Consider the following 26,242-nt stretch of genomic DNA (forward strand, 5'->3'; position numbering starts at 1 on the left):
CGGAACTCGGGCGAGGACGTTGTGCGGGGGCTAAACTTGGACGAGGATTTCAGAGCCACAATTTCATAGCTTGGGTGAGGGTTTCAACGCTTGGTTGTGGGTGTTAAAAGCAGAGGGTTTCAATGCTTGAGTGGCGGTTTCATGGGTGACCGACCGTGGACGAGATTTACAGGAGAGAGAAAGAGTGAGAGAGCGACGAAGAGAGAGAGAGAGAGGAAGAGAAAATGTTTCAGACTTAAATATTTGCTCATTAAAACGAGTTGGTGTGGGTTGGTTTGAGATTGTAAGAAAAAATGTAGTTGATGGTAAAATGGTAGTTGTACAAATGAGTTAGTGGCATTTTTGGTCAAATTATGGTTTTAGTGGGAAATTGTAAAATGTTATTGTTTTGGTAATAGATGAGGCAATTTCCCTTGATAAAATTGTGTGCTAGTTGTATTGTTGTTTTTTTGCTCAAAATTTTATTTTTTAATATTTCGTGTTGCATTTATTATATGAAACGGGAACAAATTTAAATCGTCGCGAATTTTTTTCGTCAAAATATATTATTGTTAAAATTAAATAATTTTTTTTTCTTTCATAGATGTTAAAGAATTTTGTTTCTTTCACATATTTGTATTTTTAATTAAAGAACCAATTATATATTTAGTTTTTTTATTCATGGTAGTCGCTTTTGTAAGAACCTTTTAAATAAATTATAAAGATATATCGGTCTTGATATTTAGAAGACATTATGTTATTTTGTAAAATTAAATACAATAATATAATATTCACATAAATTTATTTAAAGAGTAAACTTTACAATCCAACGCTAATGCTGTAATCTTACATTATTAAGAATATGGTTACTTTAACGAGATTCTCAGAAATATAATTACTTTCCATAAAAAACACGAGAGAGAGCCTAAAACCCTTCGAAAAACTCTGCCGCTACAAACATCAAATAAAAACCCTAAACCCTCGGACGAGGCAAAACCTCCGGTGATTGGTCGGTCGTAATCGAGCTAGAGAGCATGGCTTCATCGATTGCATCGCAGTTGAAGGCAATCAAGTCCTTTGTTCAGGCCGATTCCGAGCAGTCTCGGAAAAGACCTATTACTCGCCCTTCTCTACTCTTCGACCCCAAAGAAGCCGCCGATATTGACGTCGACACTATTCTATCCATCGCGCTCCAAGGTCCGTCGTTGTCTCTTCTTCTCTGATTTTCTTGTTCGTCTCTCGAGAATCCCGTCGAAATGACCTCTGTTCTGTTATGTTCTTTAGTTCATGTCAAAGTCTTGAAGATTTTGGCTCTTGGCCTTCGAACATAGTGTTTTTAGGTCGTCGGTGATGATTCTTGTGAACAATTATTTGTTTCTTGTTTTTAACTTTTAGTTCATTTAAGCTTGAGAGCCTCGTGGAAGACGTTTTTTTTTTTCTTTCAATTATTTGTTTTTGTTTTTGTTTTTGTGTTTTTGTGTGTGTGTGTGTTTTTTTTTTTCCCGGAGAAACTTAGCAAGAAAGTACTTAAGATTGGGATACACATTGGCCTTTTCAGGTTTGGAACATCTTATAAGCTTGGACGAACGATTTAGGAACTACAAAAATGACTTATTCAGTCATACAAGCAAGGAAATGGATAGAGAGCTGATGGGGATAGATGAAAATAATCGCATCAACGCTACAATTTCTTCGTACTTGCGCTTGGTTTCGGTGTACTTCCAACACCCATCGGCAATCAAAACGCTCGAGTACTTGGTTAGAAGATATAAGTAAGGCTTCAAACTCAATTTATCGTCTCAAGAGTGGTAATTTTAATTGTACATTTTTATTTAATCTGTTTTTTTTATTTTATTTTTGTTGTTGAATTTCAGGATTCATGTCTACAACTTTGAGGATTTGATTTTGTCTGCTCTGCCCTACCATGAAACCCACATTTTTGTTCGAATAGTTCAGTTAATTGATACAGGGTATTGTCTCTTTGTGACCTAGCAGTTTATTACACATATACATACATTTCGCCCTTGATTTATGTATTTTTGGATATTTTCTTACCCCATATTATAGGAATACCAAATGGAAGTTTCTCAACGGTGTGAAGCTTTCTGGTGCACCACCACCTCGAACGGTTATAGTGGATCAATGCCAACGTGATAAGGGAGTTTTGGAGGCTTTGTGCAACTATGTAAGTGTATGCATATATCCTATTTTATTTTATTATGTAGTATGTCGTAACGGCTTTGTAATGGGTCTCTCTTTTTTTGTCATAGGCTTCACCTTCAAAGAAGCTACATCCATCACGGCCAATGATCAGCTTTTGTACAGCCGTTATTATTGAGGTTTTAGGTTCTGCTAGATCTATTGACAATGATGATGTCATGAGAATTCTCCCCTTTGTGAATTCAGGACTCCACCGTGATGCAAAAGCTGGATCCGATCACAAGGTTAGGTCTACGGTTTACCAGTTAAATATTTCCAGTTAATTTTTTTTTTCTCCCAAGTTATGCTAGTTTAATATTTCATTTTCATCTCCAATTTTGAGTTCCCAAAGCTTCATTAAATTGACTTGCATAAAATACCAATATGTTTATCTTTGTCGGAGGGAATTTTCTGGGCTAGTCTCTTCTTAGTTGGAGCACAAATGCTTAATTCCCACACCAAGAAAAGGTTGTGGGTTTGAGTCGTGTAAAAGTCTCTATTTAAATTAAAAAAAAAAAATAACTGCTTGCTATTGCTAATCGCTTGAGAACTTGCTGATAAAAGTATGTTCTAACTTTCTCTTGTGTGCAAATGCAGCAACGTAAGCAAAGTTTGTTTTTATTCCCAGATGAAATGTACTATTTTTTTTTATCCTTAAGATCGAACGGATTGCGTTTTTTCTTCATAGACTCAGTTCTCATTGGAATAGTCTTGCTTAGTAGTAAGCCAAATCACAACTTAGATTTTTAATTAATTTATACAAAAATTGTTGACAGAAGATGATATCATGCTTGGAGCATAAAACCAATGCTGATTTTTTTTTTTCTCTGTGTTTTAGGTCTGATTATATGAGGGTTTGTTTAACGATTTCTTGAAATAAAATGCATGATTGCAATGTACGAGATGAACGAATCACTTGTTATAATAATCTGAAACCTTTTTTTTTTTGGTTGCTGTGCAGGCTGGTGCTCTGATGATTGTTGGTTTACTAGCTAGTAAGGTTACATTGTCTCCCAAGCTTGTCAAGAATCTAATCCGATTAGTTTCTGAAATCGCTCAAGACGATGCAAAAGAGTCGATTGATCTTCAATGGGTCAGGATGTCACTTCTGACTATGATCAATCTTATTCAGGTTAACAAGTTATATGTGTGCTTTACATGTTTCGTGGTTGTGCCTTGGTGTGTACGCATTTTGAATGATGCTAACTTCCTTCATTTTGTGCTACTGTTTGAAAAATAATCCAGTTGCAATCTGTTGAAATGTTCCCCCGAAAGGCTCTAGAGATTCTTATTGAAATCCAGTAAGTTCGATTGTATCAGCCACGACTAAGTTTCTGCGCTCTTATATTTTCTCTGTTTGTTTTATATGTTTGAGTTTGTTTCATATATTTGAGCTTGTATCTTACTCTATTCTGAAGGGGTTTTGCTGGGCTTCTCTCTGACCTATTCAAAGAGTTCAAGATTAATAAATTCCTCTCTTTACTTTTGGATTCTCTGATTGATTACAGGTATTTTTTAAGGACACCACTGTCATCACATTTTCTTTAAAGTCTCCTAACAAATTATTACTATCACTATCATTTTGCAGTTTCCATGAAGAATCATTTCAGCATGTATTGATCTCAGTATTGGATGTAACTCCTGTAAAGGAAAATGTTCCACACTTAGTCACCAAGGTTTTGGGTCATTGCTTGAAAAATTCACAAAAACACAACCTTACGCCAGCAAGTATTTCAGGTACTAAAATAGGAACTCGAATATCGGCATCGGTTGCTATCTTCTTCTTACAAGTTATGACAGAGGAGCATGCGATGTTCAATTCTTTCTTCCAAATATTGATTGCTATTAGTATTATTATTCTATGTGTGGTTCTAGAGTTTTTTTTTTGGTGATTATGTCTCATCTAGACATCTTTCTTGGATATAGGACAATGGGTGAAGCAATTTCTGTTTGTTCTTAATAAGAAGTATCCATCTGAACTACGAGGAGCTATTCACAAGTTTCTTGAAGTATGTGCCGAATCTCTCTCTCTCTCTATATATATATGTATATATACATATCTGATTCTTTCCGGGTATAATATTTGATCTGACAGGGAAAGAGTGTCCAACCTGAGAAAGGGAACTCAGTGCACGAGGTTTTGGGTAGAATTATGGACGGGAATTTCAATGCATCACAAGTCGGTGTATCACATTCGAAGATTTGGTTTGCTCTGCATCACCCAAAGGTACCACGGAAACGTACAGCTAGCTTTGATAAGTGCTGCTCTGCACTGCAATTGGTTCTTATTCTGTGTCCTCTTTCAGGCTTCCGAGCGGCGATCTATCCTTACTGGTTTGAACACGAGTGGTATCTTGGAAACAAAGGCTACTAATCCACAGGTTGTACTCGGTGAAGTTAAATTCATCTTGTTTGTGTTAATACATTTTCTATCGCAAAGTTACTATGTTGGAAGGGTGGGTTTCATACTCGTGTCCTTATGTTGTGTAAATTCTTTTTCTCTATATTTGTTATTTTATTTACAACATATAGATTTGTATTTGTCATCCATAATCACTAGGGGATTTTATCTTCATCTGTTAAAAATACTCTTTCTAAAATAAGGATGTGGCGAGAGCTTTGTTGCTACCAATTTAAGTGATTGGGTCTTGTGTTGAAGCTTCTGACTCTTTATAGCTCACTTTTACTTTCCTCTGTGGAACAGGGATTTTCATCTGTTCAAGATGCCATTCTACGCCAGCTTCGTGATGATGATCTTACTGTTGTTGAGGCAGCTATCTCACTTAATGGACTAACTGAAATGATAGATTCCCCTGATCTTTTTGAAGCATTGAAGTATGTGCTGAAGAGAGGCATTGATATTCTATATTCAAGTGAGTTTGGTTTGTATAATCTTGGGCACTTGTGTTATTCTCTGACACCAAGCTCTAGGAAAATGTAGAATCAGATATATGGCTGAATCTTCTCTCTTTTTATGTTTTAAGGGGCAGCAGAAAACTCCAATCTAGCATGCAATGTTACAATTAGTTGCCTGAGGAAAATGGAATCGCTATGTTGCGATCATGAGGGTTGGTTGAATGTGCTTCGTGAAATGATATGTCCTCTGCTTCTAGTTCTTCCAAAGGTGGTTCATCTTTGCGGCCTTCACTATATTTTGAGTTTCCTTTCTGTAATTGTACTGGACTTTTATTTATTTATTTATAATTCATTTTGTTTATATCTGATTCCAGACCCAGAAGTTAAATATGGTGGCGCTGGAAGTAGCAAAGAAACTGAATTGGCCACTTTATGAGAAACTTCCTACTGTCCCCAGTATCGAACAGGTATGTAAGGAACTATGCTAATTGTATGCCAAAGAAATACCTTATCCTCTCTGTGTTCCTTTTTATTACAAATGTTGATTTGTGTTTAAAATGATTTTTTTGTCATTCGATTTGTGGAAAACAAAATGCAGATGCTGCAACCAGAAAGCATATGCTCGATTAATCTGGACACTATTACTTGTTTGGCGGAAAAATGCTTGATGCACCCTGAAACATATATAGCATCAATAGCAGAGAGTTGCAAAGGTTTTGAGTCATCAAAGACCATTTTGTTTTTGGTTCTTCTGCAGTCATTGTTGATGAAAAATAGTAAGTTTCTATTCTCTCACTAATTATATAATAAAACGAAGTTCCATGCTTCTGTTTATCTATTTTTTTATGTTCCTTTGTAACCACGACAGAGATTTATAATGATGATCATCGCAACCGTTAAGTGGTGTCGATCTACCAGAGGCAAAAACTAGTAACTTTCATAAAAAAAAAATAGAATGACAGCTATATATTTATAATACTATATTGTGAACATACTGCTGATTTTGAGAGTGCAAAGTTGAAAGTGTCTTTTCTCAGAGAACATCATTTTATTGTCTTATTTTTTTTAAGGTTTGCATCAATACGCTTTGCAAACTTACTGTCTAAATTTTGAGTGTGTGAAGTTGAAAGTAATCCATATTTTTTTGGTACACAATACAAATTTATCCTTTTCCTTCTCTGTACCAGAATCTGGCCAGTTTTTTGCACTATTGGAAGCCTGCTATCCAATACTGAAGTCTGAGTGGGAGACACTAGAAAACTTGGGTGATGCCGCATTTAAAGAGGTAAGCATATGTGATTTAATTTGTTTTCAGCACATGTGGATCAAAATTATCATTATTATTATTTTAAATTAGGAAAAAACAACAGCAGATATTCGAAAATGGCATGGAGATCTTGAAGTTTTTCCACTAATCTTCTCTGAATTCTTCTTCTTTCTCTTGCAGTTTAATTCAGACAAGCTAAAAAAATGGGATTCCAAAGAATTCTTGGGTTTGCTTCCTGGCTTCAAATTTAAAGCATTGAACGCAAATATTCTGGTGTGTTCATTCTGGAGATTGCTAGAGGCACTTGAATTATTGGTTCCTGCCGAAGGCTTGCAAGTTAGTGATTCTGTTCACTTTTATGTTTCATCTCTGGTTTAGCAAATCATTGTCAAATTCCCATGGCCTGTAATGGCTGAATTTGGTCATGGTATTGATCACTTCCAGGAAATAAATGTATATGTTCTTATTATATTTCAGGGTGATAAGAGGAAGTGGCTCGAGGATCTATTTGTTTTTTTCTCGGTTTCCCAGTTTAACCATGTTTTCAAGGAACATCGTCTCTACCTTGTCACAATGAGCAAGACTTCACCGGTTCAGTTTTTGAGAAGGTTTTTCACAGAACAAGGTGCTTATGATGAACTATATTTCAAGTGTTAATTGAACAACATTCTTTCTTGTGGTTCCTTCACTTGAAATTTATGTATCTCCAACATCCGTATACTTCTAAGCTATTTTGAATCCCAGGAATGAAAATAGACAACTTTGAGTATTGCTCCAATATGATCCTATGTTTATCAAAACTTTATTATAAGTCTAAATATTGTGGTAGATTAGCTTTGAAAAGTCTTTTGCGCTCAATGTCTCACGTGCGATCAGATTTACTGAGGCTTGCTGCTCTATTTTTCAGATGTTCCTGTTGCTGTTCAACTGGAGAGTCTCCACTATTTCCTAGATTGTTGTTCCCAGTCCGAATTGAGGTTGCAGGTTCAATTACTAGCGGAGTTCCCCTCAATTCTCGTCCCACTGGCTAGTGACAATCAGGTATGTTTGGTTATTCATTGTAATTTGGGTTACCTTTTTTTATTAGGTTATTTTTTGTTTTTGGACTCCAACGCTTAATTTTCTTTACACATTCCAGTGAAAGAAAAGAATGGAAAAAACCTAGCAATTGCATTTTTTTTAATTTCTTTGATTAGCTAAAATTTCGTTGAAAGGCTCACATACACGTCGATTTCCAGAAATTTCTGAAATTTAGCTTATGTACTACAAATTTATCTTCTTTGGGGGGATCTACTCACAGTATTTTTCTCTTATATAGGATGTAAGAGTTGCAGCTATGAACTGTATTGAAGGGTTACGTTCCCTATGGACTCGGGTTGATTCTTCTACCAGGAAAAATGGTATTTTCTTCAAAATTTGTGAGCTTTGCTGTTTTTTCAAATTATAGTTCAAGCCTGATGTATTTTGTTTGTCACAATATTCAGGAAACCAAGCAGTTTGGAGTCAGTTTCTTGATAAAATCTTGGATGCAATCGTTGAGCAAAAAAGACTAATTTTGTCTGATGGGAAATTTCTATCTTCACTTATGGTATCATTGCTCAGCTCATCATGTAGTAGCTTGCTGGTGCCAAAAAGTGTTGACGAAAGGTATGTTTATTTATTTATTTTCTAATTATGCGCGTATTCAGTATTAGCATTCATTCCAGCGTTTTACTATGAAGATGGCCTGGAGAATGAGTTACCATTGCTTTTCATTTTCTTCTAGAATTCTTTTGGGTATCAGTTCATATTTTCCTTTATGTTTGAGAGATATGATCTTTCTTTAGAAAATTTCTTTCCATTCTTGTATAAACTGAAGTTTCTCAATATGCTGTTCTTGTTCAGGTTTGATCAATCTACAAGGGACAATGTTTTAGCATTCACTTTGATTTCTGCTCTAAAGCTCTCAGATTATGCAAAGGTTACCCCTGTTTTATCTGTCGTTTCCCTTCAAGTTGTTGCTGGTTTCAACTTTTATTTTCTCAAGCTACTAAGTTGGTGACACATATCGTTCAGAGCTTTTTTTCTTTCATTATTTTCTTATTTTTAGAAGGAAACATGATTTTGTTTTTGCTATGGCAGTTTACGATTTTCTCTATGCTTAAAGGAGTAGGCAATGCTATAGTAAGTGTAAAAGAACTTGAGTCATTCTTATCCCAACTTTTGACAAGGCGCAGTCAATATCACTATGAATCGGGTACACCAGGCCAAAATTTGTCAAACATTGAGGTTGAGATTCTTTGCGTTCTTCTTGAGGTAAGTAGATTGTGCAACACCCCCTCTAGTAGATGGCCACGTGTCTGATGCCTAGTTCTGGCCATATCATATCTGGCCGTTCTCTAATACTCGTAATGATTTGTGTTTTCTAGAGCTGTGCAACACCCCCTCTAGTAGATGGCCACGTGGCTGGGGATTATTTATTAAAGGCTTTAAAGGTAAGAACTTTTTCCGACTAAATTTTATTTTATTTTTTAAACAATTTTCTGATGATTTGACAATGTGTCAAAAGTTAAATTTGCAAACCTCTGTATCTGATTAAAATTGTCTGGTTTTGTTTTATATAGTTGGATGGTGTGGCTATAGAGGACCCGGCTGTTATCCGGCCCTGTGTAACTGTCTTGCATAATCTTAATGATCAAATCTACGGGAGTTTTAACAGCGGAATGCAGGTAACCTCACTTGAAAAAAAGTACTATATTCGTGGAAATAGCATGAGTGTGATTTACATAAATAGTTCTGTATAAATCCATTCTTATATTCTAGTATAGAGAGTGGTAATTGCGCTATTATTATTGTTGTCATCATCATCATCACCATCATCATCATTATTACTATTATTATTATTATTATTATTATTATGACAATGATGCCTACCTATGCTTTCTAGTGAACTGTTGACACATCTTTGATAGTGATTTGTGCTCAATGCTCATACCAGCCGTAAATTCAAGTTTGATTTTATTTTTTCAGGAGCTTCTGTTTCAAGAAGTAGGAAGTTTGTTCCGCAGTAATATTGGTGTTCTACAAAATGCTGCCAGGGAGGCGTTGCTGCGCTTAAATGCATGTTTTGCTCTCTTTACTGTTTTATCATTATCATTTGATTACCCGATCTTTCTAAAGTCACATTTTTTTTACAATCTAAGCCTAGACACCGTATTAAAATTTTCGAATAAGGGTGATTGAATGTGACTTATAATCTAGGCATATCAAGTGCTTCATTTATGTTCTGTAAAGTATCACGTGTCCTTTGAAGTTTGTATTGGTTAGTTTTTCGTTTCATGAGCATTCAAACTGACCCAACTCTTGTGAATGTACCAGATTTCTTGTTCCACTGTTTCTCAGACACTTCACGGAATATTAAATATTTCTGGTCACTCGATAACATCAGAGTATGGAAAGAAAAAGAGGAAATTGGCTGACCCTAAAAAGTCCAAGCTGCCTTCGGATGGAATCCACAGTGGGGAAAATACACTCTCTTTGCTTAGCTCTCTTCTTGACATATTGTTGCTGAAGAGAGACATAGCTGACAGGTTTGATTGCCAATTTGTTTGTTTGTTTGCTTTATTTATATATATTTTTTTTACTTTCAGGCAGCAGGATTTCTATTTGTATTTACTTTAATCATTTTGTTCATTTTAGGGATTTGCTCATGGAGCCTTTATTTGAGCTCGTTGTAAAATCCTTTTCCGATGAGTGGATTCACGGTATCCTCGACAAAAAGTTGGTCCAGGTTTCGGACGATGTAACTGTCATGGTTACAGTATCTGATCTTAAGCAAAGACTGCTTATTCTCCTGGAAGAGATGAGCACTTCCCTCGTCGGCTCTCCACTAAATGTATGCAATCTTGTTGAGTTGGGAGATCTTATATGAAGGTTTAATTCTGTTGTAACTTGGAAGCTGTAATAAAAACAAATTATTTTGTTTGGCAGGAATGTGTATTAAAAGCGATAAACATCAAAGTTCTAGTTGAATGTGCCCGTTCTGCCAAGGATGGAGTAACTCGAAATCATGTGTTTTCACTGATCTCCTCGCTTGCGAAGATTGCTCCAGAGAAAGTCTTGGCGCACGTAGAGGACATTTTTACTTCTATAAGCGAATCGACCATCACACAGGTTTTGTGATAATCTCTTTGCTTTACCAAGTTTTATAAATGCTCCAATGTATTATTATCTGAAAAATAGTGAGGTGCTATGCTTGGGATTCTAATTTTCATCTTGTGTAGGATGACCGCCATTCACAACATGTATTAGAGGATCTTATATCTACAATCGTACCATTTTGGCTGCGAGGGACAAAGAACACGAATGCTCTTCTCCAGGTAATTGATTAACATTTGATTTTACTTTTATTTGGAGAGTTTGTTTGTTTGTTTTTTTTTTCTTCATTTTGGAGTAATCGAGAGTAAACCACTGTATTGCTGCTTTTTGTCCTCTAGATTTTCATGAACGTGTTGCCCGAAGTCGCTGAGCATAGAAGGCTATCAATAGTGGTGTATTTACTAAGGTAGTCTTTTCTTAGAATTAACAGTGTTATACTGCCTTTTTCGCTTTGTTGATTTACTGTGATTCTTTTTTTCTTTTTGTTTGGTGGATGCTTGTGAACAGGACATTGGGAGAGTCTGATAGCTTGGCATCATTACTTATTCTTCTTTTTCGCTCGTTATCTTCTCGGAAAGGGTCATCTCTCATTGATACGAAGGATTCTGCTGATGAATTCATAGCCTCTACAAAGAGAGAGTGGGAATATGCATTTGCACAGCAAATATGTGATCACTATCCATGCTTGACATGGCTTCCATCACTTGTTATGCTGCTTCGACAAGTTGGAAAGGAGGCTCTGCGCCCCGAAACTTTCCTGGAATTGATGTTTATAACTCAATTTACTCAGAACAGGTTGCAAGATCCCGAGTTTAGACTTAAGCTGCAGACCAAACAAGACTCAGAAAGCATTCAGGTTGAGAGGTTATATTGAATAATTAGTTGTGTTTAAATTTGGCCTTTTTTAAAAATTTGTGGATATAAGTGGATTTTGCAGCTTGGGCATTAGTTCCGGTACACTTCGGTAATAATTTATGCTTGATTTAAATTTACAGTGCGCGCTTGAGGATCTCATGGAACAAATTAGCTTTTTACTACAACTTGTGGACAATAGGAAGAAAAAAATGGCTGTCCCGGCTACCATTAAAAAAGATTTACAGGATTGCTTGCATTCTGTCTTTAGAACTGTGACTGCACTTATGGCTCCATCAACATGCTTCAAGGGAATCATTACATTGCTTCAGCACGCTGATAGTGATGTTGGTAGAAAGGTAATTACATAGCCGGTATTCTGTAGAGAAACTGTTTAGTGATAACAATCTATGGCTTCGACTTTGATGAATGGACTCTCTTGAAAAAATCAATAACTTAGTTTTGTTCTCATGCAGGCTCTTGGACTTCTGTGTGAAATGGTTAGAGAAGAAGACGTGGTCAAACCAAAGCGTAAGACAAGAGCAAGTCTGAGCGGTCGATGGAAAAACATGGATGAGACTTCCCTAGAGTCTTTCAGCAAATTGTGTACCGAAATTATAAAGATAATCGATAATTCTGATGATGGTTCTGATTCTCTGAAACTGGCGGCCGTTTCAGCTCTAGAGGTTCTTGCCAACAGGATTGCTTCTGATATGTCTATCTTCACTAAATGTCTGGCTTCTGTCACAAGTCACATTACAGTAGAGAACCAAGCCATCTCTTCTGCCTGTCTGAGGACGACTGGTGCTCTGGTCAATGTTCTTGGCACAAAGGCACTGGCTGAGCTGCCTTGTATTATGGAAAATGTGATAAAAATATCCCGGGGATTCTTGTTACCTTCTGAGCCTAGTGCTGTTAAAGCTCTTGACGGAACCTCCAAAGAATCTATTGGAACGTCAGTTCTTTTTGTGCTCGAGGCTCTTGTGGACAAGCTCGGGGGTTTCTTGAAACGACATGATATCGCATACATCATGAGTGTTATGGTGCTTAATCCCGATTACGCATCGGATGCCGATCAAAAGGTCAAATCAAAGGCAGATACAGTTCGGAAACTTGTAACCGAAAAAATTCCCGTAAGAACTCTGATTCGTTTTCCTTCTCGACTCTCTGAAACTTTCTATCCGTTGATTCTTTTTCTTTATTTAATAAGTTTCATAAATTTCCATTTGTACAGGTCCGACACGCTCTCCCACCTATGCTAAATCTTTTTTCGGATGTTGTTTCGTCTGGGGATCTGAGTTTGAATGTGTATTTTGGGATGCTAACAAACTTGATAGCCGTAGTCGATAGACCCTCGGTTGGTACTTACCATTCAAAGATCTTCGAGTTGTGCTTGCTTGCTCTTGATCTACGCCGTAAACGTCCAGTTTCAGTAAAGTATATTGATGTTGTCGAAAAAGGTGTAGTCGCAACAGTGATTGCGCTAACAATGAAACTCACCGAGTCCATGTTTCGGCCTCTTTTCATGCGAAGCATTGACTGGGCGGAGTCAGAAATTGTAGATGGGGAGCATGTAGGAGGTCCTCATATAGACCGGGAAATATCATTCTATGGTCTTGTGGATAAACTTGCTGAGAGCCATAGGTGAGTCATTTATTTCTTGATTCAGTTTCCGAACCCTTTATTCTTCATGTGATTAATTGATTTTTTTCAACTCTATTTATCAGTCAAGTTAAAACTTTTAGTTTATGGTGGTAAGGTGTGTATACATTGAACAGATTTAAATTGGCTAGACATGAAGCTCATAATTTTTTATTTGTCATAATAGTATTCTTCATGATAAAACCTAGCACTGCATACTCATAAGATCTAGTTTCCATGGGTTATCCCGATTTCTCGGTTCCTGAAATTTTACCTCGAGTGAAGCTAGCATTTTTTAATTCTTAATAAAATATGTTATTATATTTTTTATCTTGTCATGTTCTGGGAATAACCAATCCAGTTTCATCCGAAATGCAGGTCTCTGTTTGTACCCTATTTCAAGTACTTGCGCCAGAGCTGTGTTCGAATTCTGACTTCAGCTGGGGAGGCAAAGGTTTCTAGTCTCACAAAGAAGAAGAAAAAGGCGAAGATGAGTGAAGCCGGAGAAAATTATTTGTCCCTTGGGAGCTGGCAACTTAGAACATTGGTCTTGTCGTCGCTGCACAAGTGTTTCCTCTACGATGCCGGGACTCTGAAGTTCCTCGACTCTGAGAATTTTGAGGTTAAACATCTTCTCGATTCTCTCTAGAGGGAAAGAGCCGTTGCTACCTTTTTTTTGTCATAATATTGATTTGAGCTCTGTTTCCTCTTCTTTTATAGGCTCTTTTGAAGCCAATCGTTTCACAGATTGTGGTAGACCCTCCTACCTCTTTGAAGGAAAATCCAAGCTTGCCATCCGTTAGTGAGGTTGACGACTTGATGGTTAATTGCCTTGGCCAAATGGCCGTTACCGCCGGAAACGACCTCCTATGGAAACCGTTGAATCACGAGGTATGTGACTTTTTTTTTCTTTTCTTTTTTTCCGAAACTTTATTTATCTTGGCTTGTTCTCGTCAAATAATCGGTTGAACCATGTGTCTGCGAATCCAGGTTCTGATGCTGACTAGGAGTGAGAAGGTTCGAGCGAGAATACTGGGACTGAGGGTGGTGAAGTATCTGGTGGAGAACTTGAGAGAAGAGTTTGTGTTTGAAGTGGAAACGATACCATTCCTGGCTGAGCTTTTCGAGGACGTTGAGCCGTCGGTCAAGTCTCTTGCTCAGGACGTTTTCACTGAGATGGAATCCGCGACCGGTAAAGATCTCAAGGAGCATTTGATGCGATGATCTGCTGTTATTTATCAGGAAAAAAGGAACAGAAAATTGCCTGGTTGTCATGGAATGCAAATTGTATTCTTCACTGTCAACGGGTTACAGATTTTGACATGTTTTATTGTTTTGTTCTATTGAATCATTATTCAATTTTGAGAGAGGGGTTTTTTTTTTCTGTTGTATTTTCTACTTGTAATACTACCAAATAGAAAGTTGACGTCGCGAACAATACGTAGCTACATAATTTATATAAATCTATATATTTGATTTGTTGTTTTAGGAGTGAGATATACTTATTATGAAAGCTAACCTGTGTATGACGTGTATATCACAAAGTTGATGATAAATTGTCAAAGTGACAAAATTGATGCCCGTATAAAACTTCCAGTATATTTACACGTCTTCCCTTTTGTAAATGGGTTGTAATTTGAAACATTAGTTTTTGCGAACTAGTCTTTCAATAAAAACCAACAAAATAATCAAGCATTATTATACATTATACATACTCAAAGGCTGTAATAAATAGCATTATTTTATGGGTAAAAAATTTAAAATATATGTAACATACTTGCATATGTAAACAAAGCATTTTATGTAAGTAATATATTTGTTACTGAAATTTTGACAAGTAATGAGTAGGAGTTGGACGAAATTCGCTATGGGTCTTGTAATTTGTAACAAAAAAACAAGGTTTTTTGAGAGTGTTGTCTTGGTTAAAACCTGTTTCCTAACTCAAAGTTGTAAATTACAATTCGTGAAAATATAAGGATGTGAATCAAGGGAGTTTTCTCAAGGAATATTCGTTTATCTGGTTTTGGCGGGGGCCTTATTTAAGCATCATACGAAAAATTGTCACGGACAGCAGAAATGCCCGACCGTTTTGTTAATTGTCGCATCAAAAGTCCTCTATTTCATAAATTTATTTTTACGCTCTAGGAACCGAAAGATCCCTTACGATAACTCTCATTAATCCACGGGTAATCTTATGTGATGATTCGTTAGTGTAAAGGTCAAGATAGGTCCTATGAGTATCAATCAACCTATTGGCAACCATGAAGCTTCTGGTTGTTCAGATCGACCACGATGCCGAGGTCAACATTTCTTGGTGGATTAATGTGATAAATGTCATTAAATGGTCTTCTTATGACGGTAATTATAAATATCTATTTATACCATTGAATGTAAGTAATTATAAATAGTAGGTTGAAACATTTATGTATTGAGATTGTGTAAGTATTTTATTTACATTATAGTTTTACGAAAGCGTTTATTTATATTTTATGTACAACATTGTCGCCAAATACAAAGTACTTGATTTTATCAGAGATTTTTAGAAATGACACTTAAAATTCACATATTGATGGAGAAATTTTTTTAAAGCAAAATTAAGGAACAAATGTGACTACGGTTGTCTATCAAATGTGACCTCTAATATTTATTTTATAGACAAGAAAAACTCCCGGCTACTACAGTAAAAGATCTTCGCGTCAGGGTGGGAAATATACAGTGTTCAGGGGCTATTTTAAATAAAGACAAAGCTGTTGGGCTATTTTGAAAAGATTCCAAAGTAAAACTGTGGTTCGACTTTTGAAGCAGCAAAACATTGCTACGCTCTATGATTCACAGCCGTAAGGTTTGATATTTGCTCTTTCCGACTCTTCACTCGCTCCAACGCAACGCCTGGTTTTCGAATCATTCATCGATTCACTTTCTTTTTTTTTTTTCCATTCAAAAAGGAAAGAGCGAAAGACTTTCTTCATCTTCATTTTCATCTATAGCCCTCGCGCGATGTTGCAAAGATGGAACAGAGGTTTTACGAATTTGTCGAGAGTCTTGGGTTCACAGAACGGCCATTTCTATGCCACTTCACGCCACGCCTACAAGAAGGCTTCCGTGTCTCCCGCTCCGCCGGAAACCACCACCGCCACTGAGAAACCGGTATGTCATTTCGTCGCTCTCACTGCATTTCGACATTGATTGCGTATTCACTCAGATTTTGCTCCATAGTTAAGTTATCCACTCGATTACATTCGGCTTTCCGATTAGGGTTTTTTTTACTATGTTGTTTGCGTTTGATGTAAATCATGTGTTTTGGTTGGTGATATTGATTCTGTTGCTTCTCTGTGAACGTTCAACAGGTTAAATTGGATAAAATGTTTTTGTCCAAGCCTTCCTCGTTGGCTCTGGAACCTTCATCTCCTGGGTGGATCGGAGAACCCAAATACCAGGGACTTAAGCATGTTTTCCTCAAGATGATGCTATTTTACAGCAAACAAAGCAGGTCCATTAGAGGCGCTCACGCGATTTACAGTCGGGTCACCTCTCAAGTCGATTCGCCTGCGATTTACGAAGGTGATCATTTCTCTTATATTCATATTTTGTTGGATCATATAATTGAGTTTCCGAGTATAATAATGATTTGTTGTGAGTTGTGAAACCTGACCTTGAATAACACTATACAATTGTAGGTTTTTCTTGTATTTTCCATGTTTATTTATTTATTTAACCTATGTTCTGGGGTCTTGGTGGTGATGTGAACTTTTCAACTTTGCAGTATTCAACATGGAAAAGACGTTTAAGACGACGTTTTCATTGCTTGTACTTCACATGTGGTTTTGCTTGCGCCGCTTGAAAGAAGACGGAACGGAAGGTGTTCAGTTGGGACAGTACTTGTATGAGACCTACAATCACGACGTAGAGCTTAGAGTCTCACAGGCCGGGGTCAGTATCTGTAGTTTGATTCGTGTTTTTCTTTTGGAAGAAACTAAATTTTTATAAAATAAAAAAGTGCGGTTTTGAAAGAAAGAAAGAAAGAAAAAAAACCCTCATAATAGGATATTACAAGCCTGAATAGCACCAGCCCGATCGCAATTTAGGATCGGGAAAAAAGAAAATGCAACAAGTTAGTTGCAAGACAGTGAAAGCCATTAGACGATACTATGATTTATTCTATCCCAAGTCTCGTCTAGAAAGCAGATTCACCCTCGCGAATATACTTGTTACAGTTTCGTCTAGAGAGTTAATATGCTTTGTGTTGATCTATGTACTCCGTTTCTAATTTGATAGGATCTTTAGGGTTACGGGGGTTATCATTATTACTGGATAGTTAAAGTAGAATTTAGAATATTTAGAAGTAGTTATGACTATGTAGTCTATATAAATAAAGGGGTTTTGATGAGAAGAAAACAAATGGGCCTCTTGAAATTTGGCAAATCTATGATCGTACTCCATTTATCTTGATTTCTTCTATAAATAGAAATGATCAGGCTCATAACATAACTGTCCCTTTGTGCTTTCATATAAGAACTCGCTCGGCATAAACACCACATGGTACGGTGATGAGAATCATTTATTATGACGTGGCTTACACTTTTAACAGCTAAAGCAGAGTAAACAGGCTTAGGAATTGGCTTCACCAGAGTTAAGAATAGTGTTGATTTTGTGGTTAAACTTTCAGGTCAACTTACTATTGACTAGATGGATGAAGGATCTGGAGAAGATATTTTACGGAAACATTGTTGCTTATGATACCGCCCTGCTTCCAGAAGCTACCCCGGATCAGCTTCAAAACGTGATTTGGAAGTATAGTTCTATATCTCATCATTATTGGTCTTCTCTTTTACTTTGTTTCAATAAGAGTCAATGTTAAATGTCATTTTTTGGTCTCTGCAGAAACGTTTTCTCGGATGATGGTTTATCAAAACCCGACGCCTCTGAACTCCAAATAGCCCAGGCAAATGAGTCCTCTATGATATTTCTATAACATAAAAAATAAATATATATATAACCCTTTTTGTTTTCTGTAAAACCCCTAGCATCTAGTTCCAACTTATCGGAGTGTTTTGCCGCGAAATTAATTTCATAAAATGGGGATTTAAATTTCTTCTCAATTTTTGTCTCTGTCTGTGAATGTTATGATAATAATTGCAGGCAATGGCGAGGTATGCTCGTAGAGAAGTTAGTTGCCTTTCCTTAACAAGTAAGCTGATTTTCATTTTATTTAATTATGTTTTTCTGCATATTATTTGTTAATCCCTGTCCTCTCTTATTGCCTGGTTCTTACGGAAATGTGGACTTTGATTTGGCAGATACAGAAGCCATGTTTTCTGGGAACTTCAAGTTTACACCAATGAAGAGTTAAGGAGACGAAACTGGCTGTTCTTGGTGATATTTTCATTGCATTTATTTGTTTTTTTTTTCTGTTCTGATTTTATATTTCCATAAAAATAAATCATTTTCACTAGGAAATAGAAGTAACAGAATTGTAAAGCCCTTTCTTTGTATTGTACCACATCAAAAGGGATGCTCATATTTGCTTTTGTATCGTCTTCTCGATAGTCCATCACTTTGTTATTTCGATTTCACGATTGATCGTGTTATGATACAGTTAAAACTTCTATAATTTTGGATATTTTCTTTTTCAGGATTAATTTATATGTATGGACACTCTTTTTTTTTTTTTTTTTGTGACATACTAAAAAAAATACGATTAAAAAACCCTTTGAGCATTCAACACCCTAGTACTAAAGACAAACGTCACGTTTTAACATGTGAAACTCCTTTTTTTTTTTTTTTTTTTTTTTTTTTTTTTTTTTTTTTTTTTTTTTTCCTTCTATGTTTATGCTATTTGTCATTTCATGGTATTTTTTTTTCCTTTTCATGTATAGAATTGTTTGTTTTCTAGAAATATAATACAAAATCAACAAAATAAGGCATTCAATAATCGATCAAATAAAAAAAAAGCAGTTAACGGTTAATTATAACTTGTTTTGGAATTTGGATAATTGCACCATACAAAATTATTTGGAGCAATTTACTGCTCTTATACTAATAATTTAAAACTAGTTTGTATGATCCCATATAGCACAATTAATTGACTTTCACCACGACACCACCACAACTAAAGGAAGAAGGTCCAATGAAAACTATGCAAGCCTAAAATAGAACTTGGAACAACAGTAGGAGTTTTTTTTTTTTTTTTTTTTTTTTTAAATTTTACATTCTAGATATACGTTGTTCTCGTAATCTAGTAGAGGAGGTCACGAGGTAAGTGTGAATTCATGATTTAATCTAGTACGTTTGCTCACAGAAAAGCTTGCCTAATTTCCAATACTTACACGGCCATAAATAATAAACAATTCACATTTTTTTTAACTCAACCCCAAAAGTTCAACCACTCAAATCCCCTAATTAACGACAAGTCGTTTATGGTGCTTATGGAGTTTGACATGGACGGCTTCTTATCTCCTCACAGAAGCATCTCCCGAGCCGATTGAGTATGATCACGTGGGTTTTTTTCTTTTTCCTTTTTTTGTGTCAAAAACCACCAAAAACAAAAAGAAGCTCTCTTTTTTTTTTTCCCTCTTTGTTGAGCAAAATAAGAAAAAGAACAAAAAATGATTCAATGTCATGGACACCCACTACTCCAAGAAAAAGTAGTCTATTACTTAAATATTATATATGTTCTTTACCGTATAAAAAAATTAAGAAAAATGGATCGCTCGAAAGGCGTGATTTCCATGGAAATAGCTTGGTCTATGTAATAATATAGTATTGTATTATATACTTAATAATATGAGGCTGATATTGATAGGTAGGTGGTGATAGGCTTATAATAATGTTCTCTCACTGTCATGCCGCGTCAGCTAATTCAAGCTGACGCGTCCAGGTCAGATTCGCCGTCCAAATCCCCTTTTTCTTTACTTTTTACTTTTTAGGCTTAATTAGCCAATCCTTTTCTATTCATTAAATAATATGCATATATTAAATGTAATAATATTCAGACGAAGGAACAATCCAATTAACGTGCGATTTTTTTCTATTTTACACAACAACCAACTCTCTCCAACTAAGAAACCTCCAAAAAGATAATAAATCAAATATAAATTCCATTAAATCAATACACTTGCATTGCATGATTTACAAACGAAATAACTTGGAATCCCTCTTGGCTTCGCTTCTTCTCCTTCTCCTTCGTCTCTCTTCAATCCCTTTCGATTACTTAACTCTCACGTCACTTTGACCTAATATTCGCTTCTCTTCTTCAATCCATCAAATCAAAACCCAAACAAATAGGCGAAACTCTAAAGCTCTCAACTTTACCAACCAAATCCAAGATTCCAATCAAACGCCCAACCGAATTTCTTCGTTCACAGTCACACGCACAGCAAATGAAAAATCTCCCCACACTCATCGTCGTCCTATCCTCTCTGATTTCCCTGTCGTTTTGCCTCGAGATTCTCGATCCGAACCTGCTTCCGAGGCCGCTGATAGTCCAGCCGAAGGACAAAGAAGAGGCGAGATTTCAGTGCACGAGCTGGAGATTTTCCGTGGAGACGAACAACGTCAATGGATGGAAAACTATCCCGGAGGAGTGCTCGGAGTACGTCGCCGAGTACGTGACCGGTCGCGGATACGCGACGGACCTCTTCAGGGTTTCGGAGGAGTCTAGGGCTCACGCGGCGACCGTTGGATTGGCCGGCGATGGCTTGGACGCGTGGATTTTCGATATCGACGAGACTTTGCTGTCGAATCTTCCGTACTACGTCGATCATGGATACGGGTACGATTTTCTCACTGATTCTTTTGATTGATTTTGTTTGTCTGTGAGAGATTAGCGGTTTGAATGGTTTAGGATTTAGTTGGGATTAGCTTTTACGAATAATCCGGGGAAGTTTATTATTGTTGGATATGGAGACTTTTCTTTCAATATTCCGTGCTGCATTGTCCGGATTTATTTGAGAAACGACAATTGAAACGGGAAAACGACACTAATCATAATACGACAACTAACTTATAACGAATGTGTCATTTTTTTAATCATTGTCTAGATTTGACTTTGTGGTCAAATGTTTTGCTTATAATCGTTAGGGTTTCATTTCTAATATTTTAACAACAGACTTGGTTGCTAAGCGAATTGAAATGGGTCATTAGTCATTACAAACAACAACATAAATATTATATATACATATAGTTGTATAGTATTGCCAGAAGAAAAAACGACATTAACCAAAACGACAACTGTAAAGAAACGACAATCCCCGTAGTAACGACCAAAAAAAAAAAATAATAATCCTGAGACGACAATGAAATATAACAAAAAAAAATTCACCAGAAATTCTCCAATTACGACTTTTTCTTTACAATAATCTGTTACGAGAAATGGGTTTAAAATAATTTTAACGGAATACTACAAACTGGTTTGAATTTTATGTATTTCTATTTCAAAATTCAATACAATTGTAACGAAATACAACAATAATATTGCTCCTCATATCAAGTAATGAACATCTTTCTAAAGAATAAATTATGATCAAATACATAGTTGTGAAAACCACAATATAAAAAAATATATATAATATAAAAACAATGAATAATGAAATGTTGTGTGACATGGTTATGGTGTGTGTGAATAAACAGGTTGGAGGTATTTGACCCAATCGTGTTTGACAAGTGGGTCGAAAAAGCTATAGCTCCGGCGATAAAGCCGAGCATGACACTCTATAACCAACTCCTCTCTGCCGGCTTCAAGCTCGTGTTGCTCACAGGCCGTAGTGAAAGTCACAGGCAAATCACCGTCGATAACTTGATCAACGCCGGTTTTCGTGATTGGCACAAGCTTATTCTAAGGTAATTAAATTATCTCTTCAACAATTAGTTCCTTCTTATTATTATAGTTTTTATGGGGATGACATTTTTATGGATACCATATATATTATGATTATGATTATTGTAGGTTGGCATATAGTTAATGTCCTATTTCGTTATGTTCTGTTTTTATTCTTTTGAATGATGGGTCAACATCATATAGGTAGAAATGATTGGCATTGGATTGATTATTGCATTTATAAAAAAAAAAAAAAAAAAAAAAATATAGGATATAAAGATGTTGCTCTTGTGCTTTATACGAAAAATAATTACTTTAATTTGATATCATGCACATGTACTGTTCACTTCACCTCAATAGCAAACATGGTCCATTGATTTTTACACAAAAGCTGAACGAAAGTATAATTAGCAGTTTTACTTTTATTGGACAATGCTAGGGCAGTGAAGTTCCACTATACATATCTAAGTAAACTTTTATTTATTTATTATTATCTAGATTTCAAACCAACTGCTTTCTGCTTTGTGGCTCTCTTGTTAAGCAATAAAGATATTTCATGTCATATTTGTTTAATGGGAGCGTTCAAATAATTGCACTTTCCAATTCCATGCATGAATCATGATCTTAATACTCATTTGCTATCATATCAAACATACATATTACAAATGAATTACATTATTGCAATTTGGAAATTATCATCTCCTCTTCAGCCCTATGATCATGAATTTGAAGCTTGCATTTGAAGTTTTTTGGTTGGGCCCATATTTGTTAAAAAAAAGTTTTCAACTTTATGGCAATCATTTTTAAGTACTTCAATTTTAAATTGAATTTTGCTAATGCCATTGTAGATCCCCCGAAGACCGCGGAAAATCAGCGATGTTGTACAAATCGGAAAAGAGAAGTGAAATGGAGAGGGAAGGTTACAGAATTCATGGAAATTCTGGAGATCAGTGGAGCGATTTACTTGGCTCCTCAATGTCCTCTCGCTCTTTTAAGCTACCAAACCCCATGTATTATATTCCATAAAAATATTATACTAAATTATTATGTATAGTATATACATTAAAACTTGAGATAAATCGTTGAGGTGTAGTCACTACAAACTCAAATAAAACTCTTGATTGACAAATTGATATAGCTATTTGCCAAAAAAAAAAAATAATAATAATAATAATAAAGAAGCACGCGAGCAATGAAACAAACGCCCAACTCTTGGCTTGTTTCAATTAGGACCACAATCAATGTGCGTAGTACATAACCTCCAATGGCAATATGATAGCCCAAACGCTTTTTTGTCTCATGAGTTTTGGTGTCATCTCGTTGGACACTTTATTTTGCTTGCTTCGAAGTATGAAAGGGAAAAGAAAATAAAAGAAAAAAGTGGTGTGACATGTAGCTTGGACTGAGATCAAGAAGTTTGTTTTTGTTGTTCCAATCTAAATATATCCTTGGCTTGAACTGTTTGTTGATATATGTCGCTTTTTCAGATTTTATTTATTTATTCATAGTCACTTTTGTTCAACCAAATTGAAACCACATAGTTATGATATAGCCATACATAATAATACTCTTGTATTTTCCATTTGGTCTTTGTAAATTTGGAGGAAGAGGGGTTAGTTATCACGAACTATAGACATTGTGTATGGTTCACAATATCTCTATTTGCCAAAATGATTACCTCCATTTTGAAGTAATCATGCAATTATGAACCCAATACTGCATTATTAATTTTCGCTTGACTTCATTTTTTTCCCTAAATTTTCATAGAACAAAAATCATATACATGCGTAGCTCATATTTCATGGTTCGTAAAGACATTTAATTCCGGTACACCTCGAAAAGAAAAATATAGTTTTCAAAGAGATTATTTTTAAACTAATACCTTCTTAATATTTTTGGACCAAAATCTAATTAGTTAAAATTAATAAAAAAATATAACTTTTTTATATTTGTTGGTACAAAAACCATTCTCAATAATTTTTTTTTTTTTTTTTTTATATTTTGTTTATTTAGTTTATTTACATGGTCGTCAATAATCTATTTGATTTATTGATATTGTCGACATTACGATTTTTTTTGGAACCTGAAAAATGCGGGAAAAAAAATTCCAAGCAAACCATATGAAAATCAACAGCTACACATCCGAAATCAATCTCGTTTCGAGTCTCTCTCCATTTATCGGCGATGGTTTATATTTATTGGTCATGACTTTATCTTTAGGGTTTGGGTTTTGGTGTTTCTTTGTCATTTTTTGTGGAGAAGAAGAAGAAGAAGAAGAAGAAGAAGAACATAAATCATGACGGGAAGAAGAGGAATCGGCATGGAGGCAAAGAAAAAGAGAGAGAGCGATTTATGTCCATATCAACGTGCTTCACGATTCCACTCCCTCCAAAGCCTCGTATATAACTAATAATTTGGGAAATCTGAAAAAAAAAAAAAAATGGTTTGAAGAATTTGGAAACTTGTTTGAAGATTTATTGACATTTTGTCTTTTTATTGACATGAATGTCAATAAATCTACAAACAATTCTAGAAAATTCTTTGAAGATACATTGACATCGTTGTAAATAATTTTTTTAAAGAATTTGGTCTATTGAAGATTTATTGACAACGATGTCAATAAATCTTCAAAAAAAATTATCTGAATCGTTTGAAGATTCATTGACATTCCTGTCAATAAAAAACATAAAATGTCAATAAATCTTCAAATGAATTTCCAGATTCTTCAAACAATTTTTTTTTTCTTTTCAGATTTATCAAAATATTAGGTAATACAAGGCGCTTTAGAAGGAATGGAATCGTGAAGCATGTTGATATGGACATAATCCCTCTCTCTGTTTCTCTTCGCCTTCACGCCGATTCCTCTTCTTCTCTGTCGGGATTTCTGTTCTTCTTCTTCTTCTTCTTCTTCACCAAAAATGACAAAGAAACAACAAAACTCAAACCAAACCCTAAAGTTAAAGCAATGACCAATAAACCTAAATCCTCGCCGGTAAATGGAGAGAGACTCGAAACTAGATTGATTTTGGATGTGTAGCTATTGATTTTCATTTGGTTTGTTTGGAATTTTTTTTCCAGATTTTCCAAAAAAAAAAATATCGTAATGTCAAATCAGATAGATTATTGGTGACCATGTAAATAAATTAGACAGACGAAATATAAAAGAAAAATAAAAGGATATTTTATTTAGAGTAGTTTTGTACTAATAAATATAAAAAAAAGTCACATTTTTGGATTAATTTTGACATATTAGATTTTGGTCCGAAAATATTGAGTAGGTCATAATTGAGGAATAATCCGTCCTTGTAATTAATTTCTAATCAATCCTTTTTGGAGTTCATGTGAAACGAATTAACAATATGTATATAGAGTGAGTAGCCAATGGTGTTCGTTAGGGTTATGATTGTTCGACTAATGTTTGGCATATAATATGAATTGAGGAATATTAAGTCTGATATTTTAATTTTCAGTTTGGTTCATACGCGGGATTGTATCTTTGTGATTGTTTAACAACTAGGTGCTCAAGGACAGAAGGTCGAGAATAGTATCGTAAATTTAATTTAAAACCTAATTATCATAAAACGTTATTCGGGGGGTTTTTTTTTTTCTCCATCTTGGTTTATACATTTATATCATCAATCAAATTAGACATTTAATAATAAAATGCACAGATTCAATTTTAAGTTCAACGTTTAAGGCTTTTTACATTTCATGGGCATTGAAAACTTCGTCTCTCATAGGTCACCTCTCAAGCCTTGTCATCTAAATAAAATGTGATTAGATTAATAAAGGGAAATTTGATTTCATATGACTCAAACCTCATGATATTATGTTATTTTTAACATATTTTCACAAATATTTGAGAATTTCTATCTATTTAAACTAAAACGCCCTTAAACATAAAAAATGGTTGTATATTTGAGGCCACATATTTCAGTTAATGACCCTATATTTAAGCTAATGGATGCATATTTCTTTAACAAAAAATTAGATAACTAGCCAACTAAAATGTTTAAGACTGCTATATAACAACGTTTTTTTTAAACAGTCGAATATTTTGAAAATTACCTCATATTTTTAAATGGGCACATATTTCAGGAAACAACAAAACCCTAAAATTTGTATTTAAACTCCGATATATATCGAATTGACTAGAATCATCAATTTTAATGCATATTATATGTTCAAACTATGCAATCACTTAAAAAATGAATTACACTACTTATCATTGAGTAAGAAAGAAGGATATTAGAGTAAATATTGTCATATTCTTCCAATACTTTTGGTAAATTTTCACAAAATTCAAATAGCATGGATCTTTAGTCATTATATATCAAATTTCTATAATCAAATAATGCTTGCTTTAGATTTACAAGAATACAAGACAAACTCATCACTCATAATTTGGTTATTTGCTTGAGTTTAATTATAAATTATATGAACCTCATTTGAAGCAAGACTATCAGTATTATTCACCTATAACTACTCATGTCAAG

At 35.1% G+C, this 26,242-nt stretch overlaps 3 protein-coding genes across 4 annotated transcripts; all 3 read left to right on the forward strand.

Moving 5' to 3' along the window:
- Positions 1-858: 858 nt before the first annotated feature.
- On the forward strand, positions 859-14,419 carry LOC149379857 (ARM repeat superfamily protein). Its single transcript, XM_089602506.1, has 39 exons — positions 859-1,176; positions 1,538-1,751; positions 1,854-1,949; positions 2,047-2,164; positions 2,250-2,423; positions 3,140-3,310; positions 3,424-3,479; positions 3,597-3,686; positions 3,767-3,915; positions 4,105-4,187; positions 4,274-4,405; positions 4,485-4,559; positions 4,883-5,051; positions 5,163-5,302; positions 5,409-5,501; positions 5,633-5,810; positions 6,222-6,319; positions 6,482-6,637; positions 6,779-6,926; positions 7,209-7,342; positions 7,620-7,701; positions 7,786-7,948; positions 8,186-8,261; positions 8,423-8,596; positions 8,710-8,775; positions 8,905-9,009; positions 9,311-9,400; positions 9,659-9,870; positions 9,980-10,175; positions 10,271-10,453; positions 10,564-10,659; positions 10,777-10,844; positions 10,946-11,294; positions 11,434-11,649; positions 11,767-12,423; positions 12,525-12,934; positions 13,310-13,553; positions 13,652-13,822; positions 13,922-14,419. The coding sequence occupies exons 1-39, from the start codon at positions 1,014-1,016 to the stop codon at positions 14,153-14,155; spliced, it is 6,429 nt and encodes a 2,142-aa protein (XP_089458632.1). The 5' UTR covers positions 859-1,013; the 3' UTR covers positions 14,156-14,419.
- A 1,292-nt stretch (positions 14,420-15,711) lies between these two features.
- On the forward strand, positions 15,712-18,596 carry LOC149379858 (ubiquinol-cytochrome C chaperone family protein). 2 transcript variants are annotated; one of them, XM_089603141.1, is made up of 8 exons: positions 15,712-15,773; positions 15,877-16,078; positions 16,279-16,492; positions 16,695-16,861; positions 17,598-17,722; positions 17,813-17,873; positions 18,071-18,119; positions 18,229-18,596. In XM_089603141.1, exons 2-8 carry the CDS (start codon positions 15,929-15,931, stop codon positions 18,279-18,281), a joined length of 819 nt encoding a protein of 272 aa, XP_089459267.1. In that variant the 5' UTR covers positions 15,712-15,773; positions 15,877-15,928; the 3' UTR covers positions 18,282-18,596. The 2 variants fall into 2 exon arrangements, with proteins under 2 accessions (XP_089459267.1, XP_089459266.1); XM_089603140.1 differs by having other exon boundaries at positions 15,740-16,078.
- Positions 18,597-20,009: 1,413 nt separating this feature from the next.
- On the forward strand, positions 20,010-23,220 carry LOC149379859 (HAD superfamily, subfamily IIIB acid phosphatase). Its single transcript, XM_089602237.1, has 3 exons — positions 20,010-20,702; positions 21,560-21,769; positions 22,595-23,220. Exons 1-3 carry the CDS (start codon positions 20,311-20,313, stop codon positions 22,770-22,772), a joined length of 780 nt encoding a protein of 259 aa, XP_089458363.1. The 5' UTR covers positions 20,010-20,310; the 3' UTR covers positions 22,773-23,220.
- Positions 23,221-26,242: the final 3,022 nt, after the last annotated feature.

The sequence above is a fragment of the Urtica dioica genome, chromosome 12, assembly GCF_054948205.1.
Source record: "Urtica dioica subsp. dioica isolate 48M chromosome 12, U.dioica_male_clone48M_v1_H2, whole genome shotgun sequence".
NCBI classification, from domain to species: domain Eukaryota; kingdom Viridiplantae; phylum Streptophyta; class Magnoliopsida; order Rosales; family Urticaceae; genus Urtica; species Urtica dioica.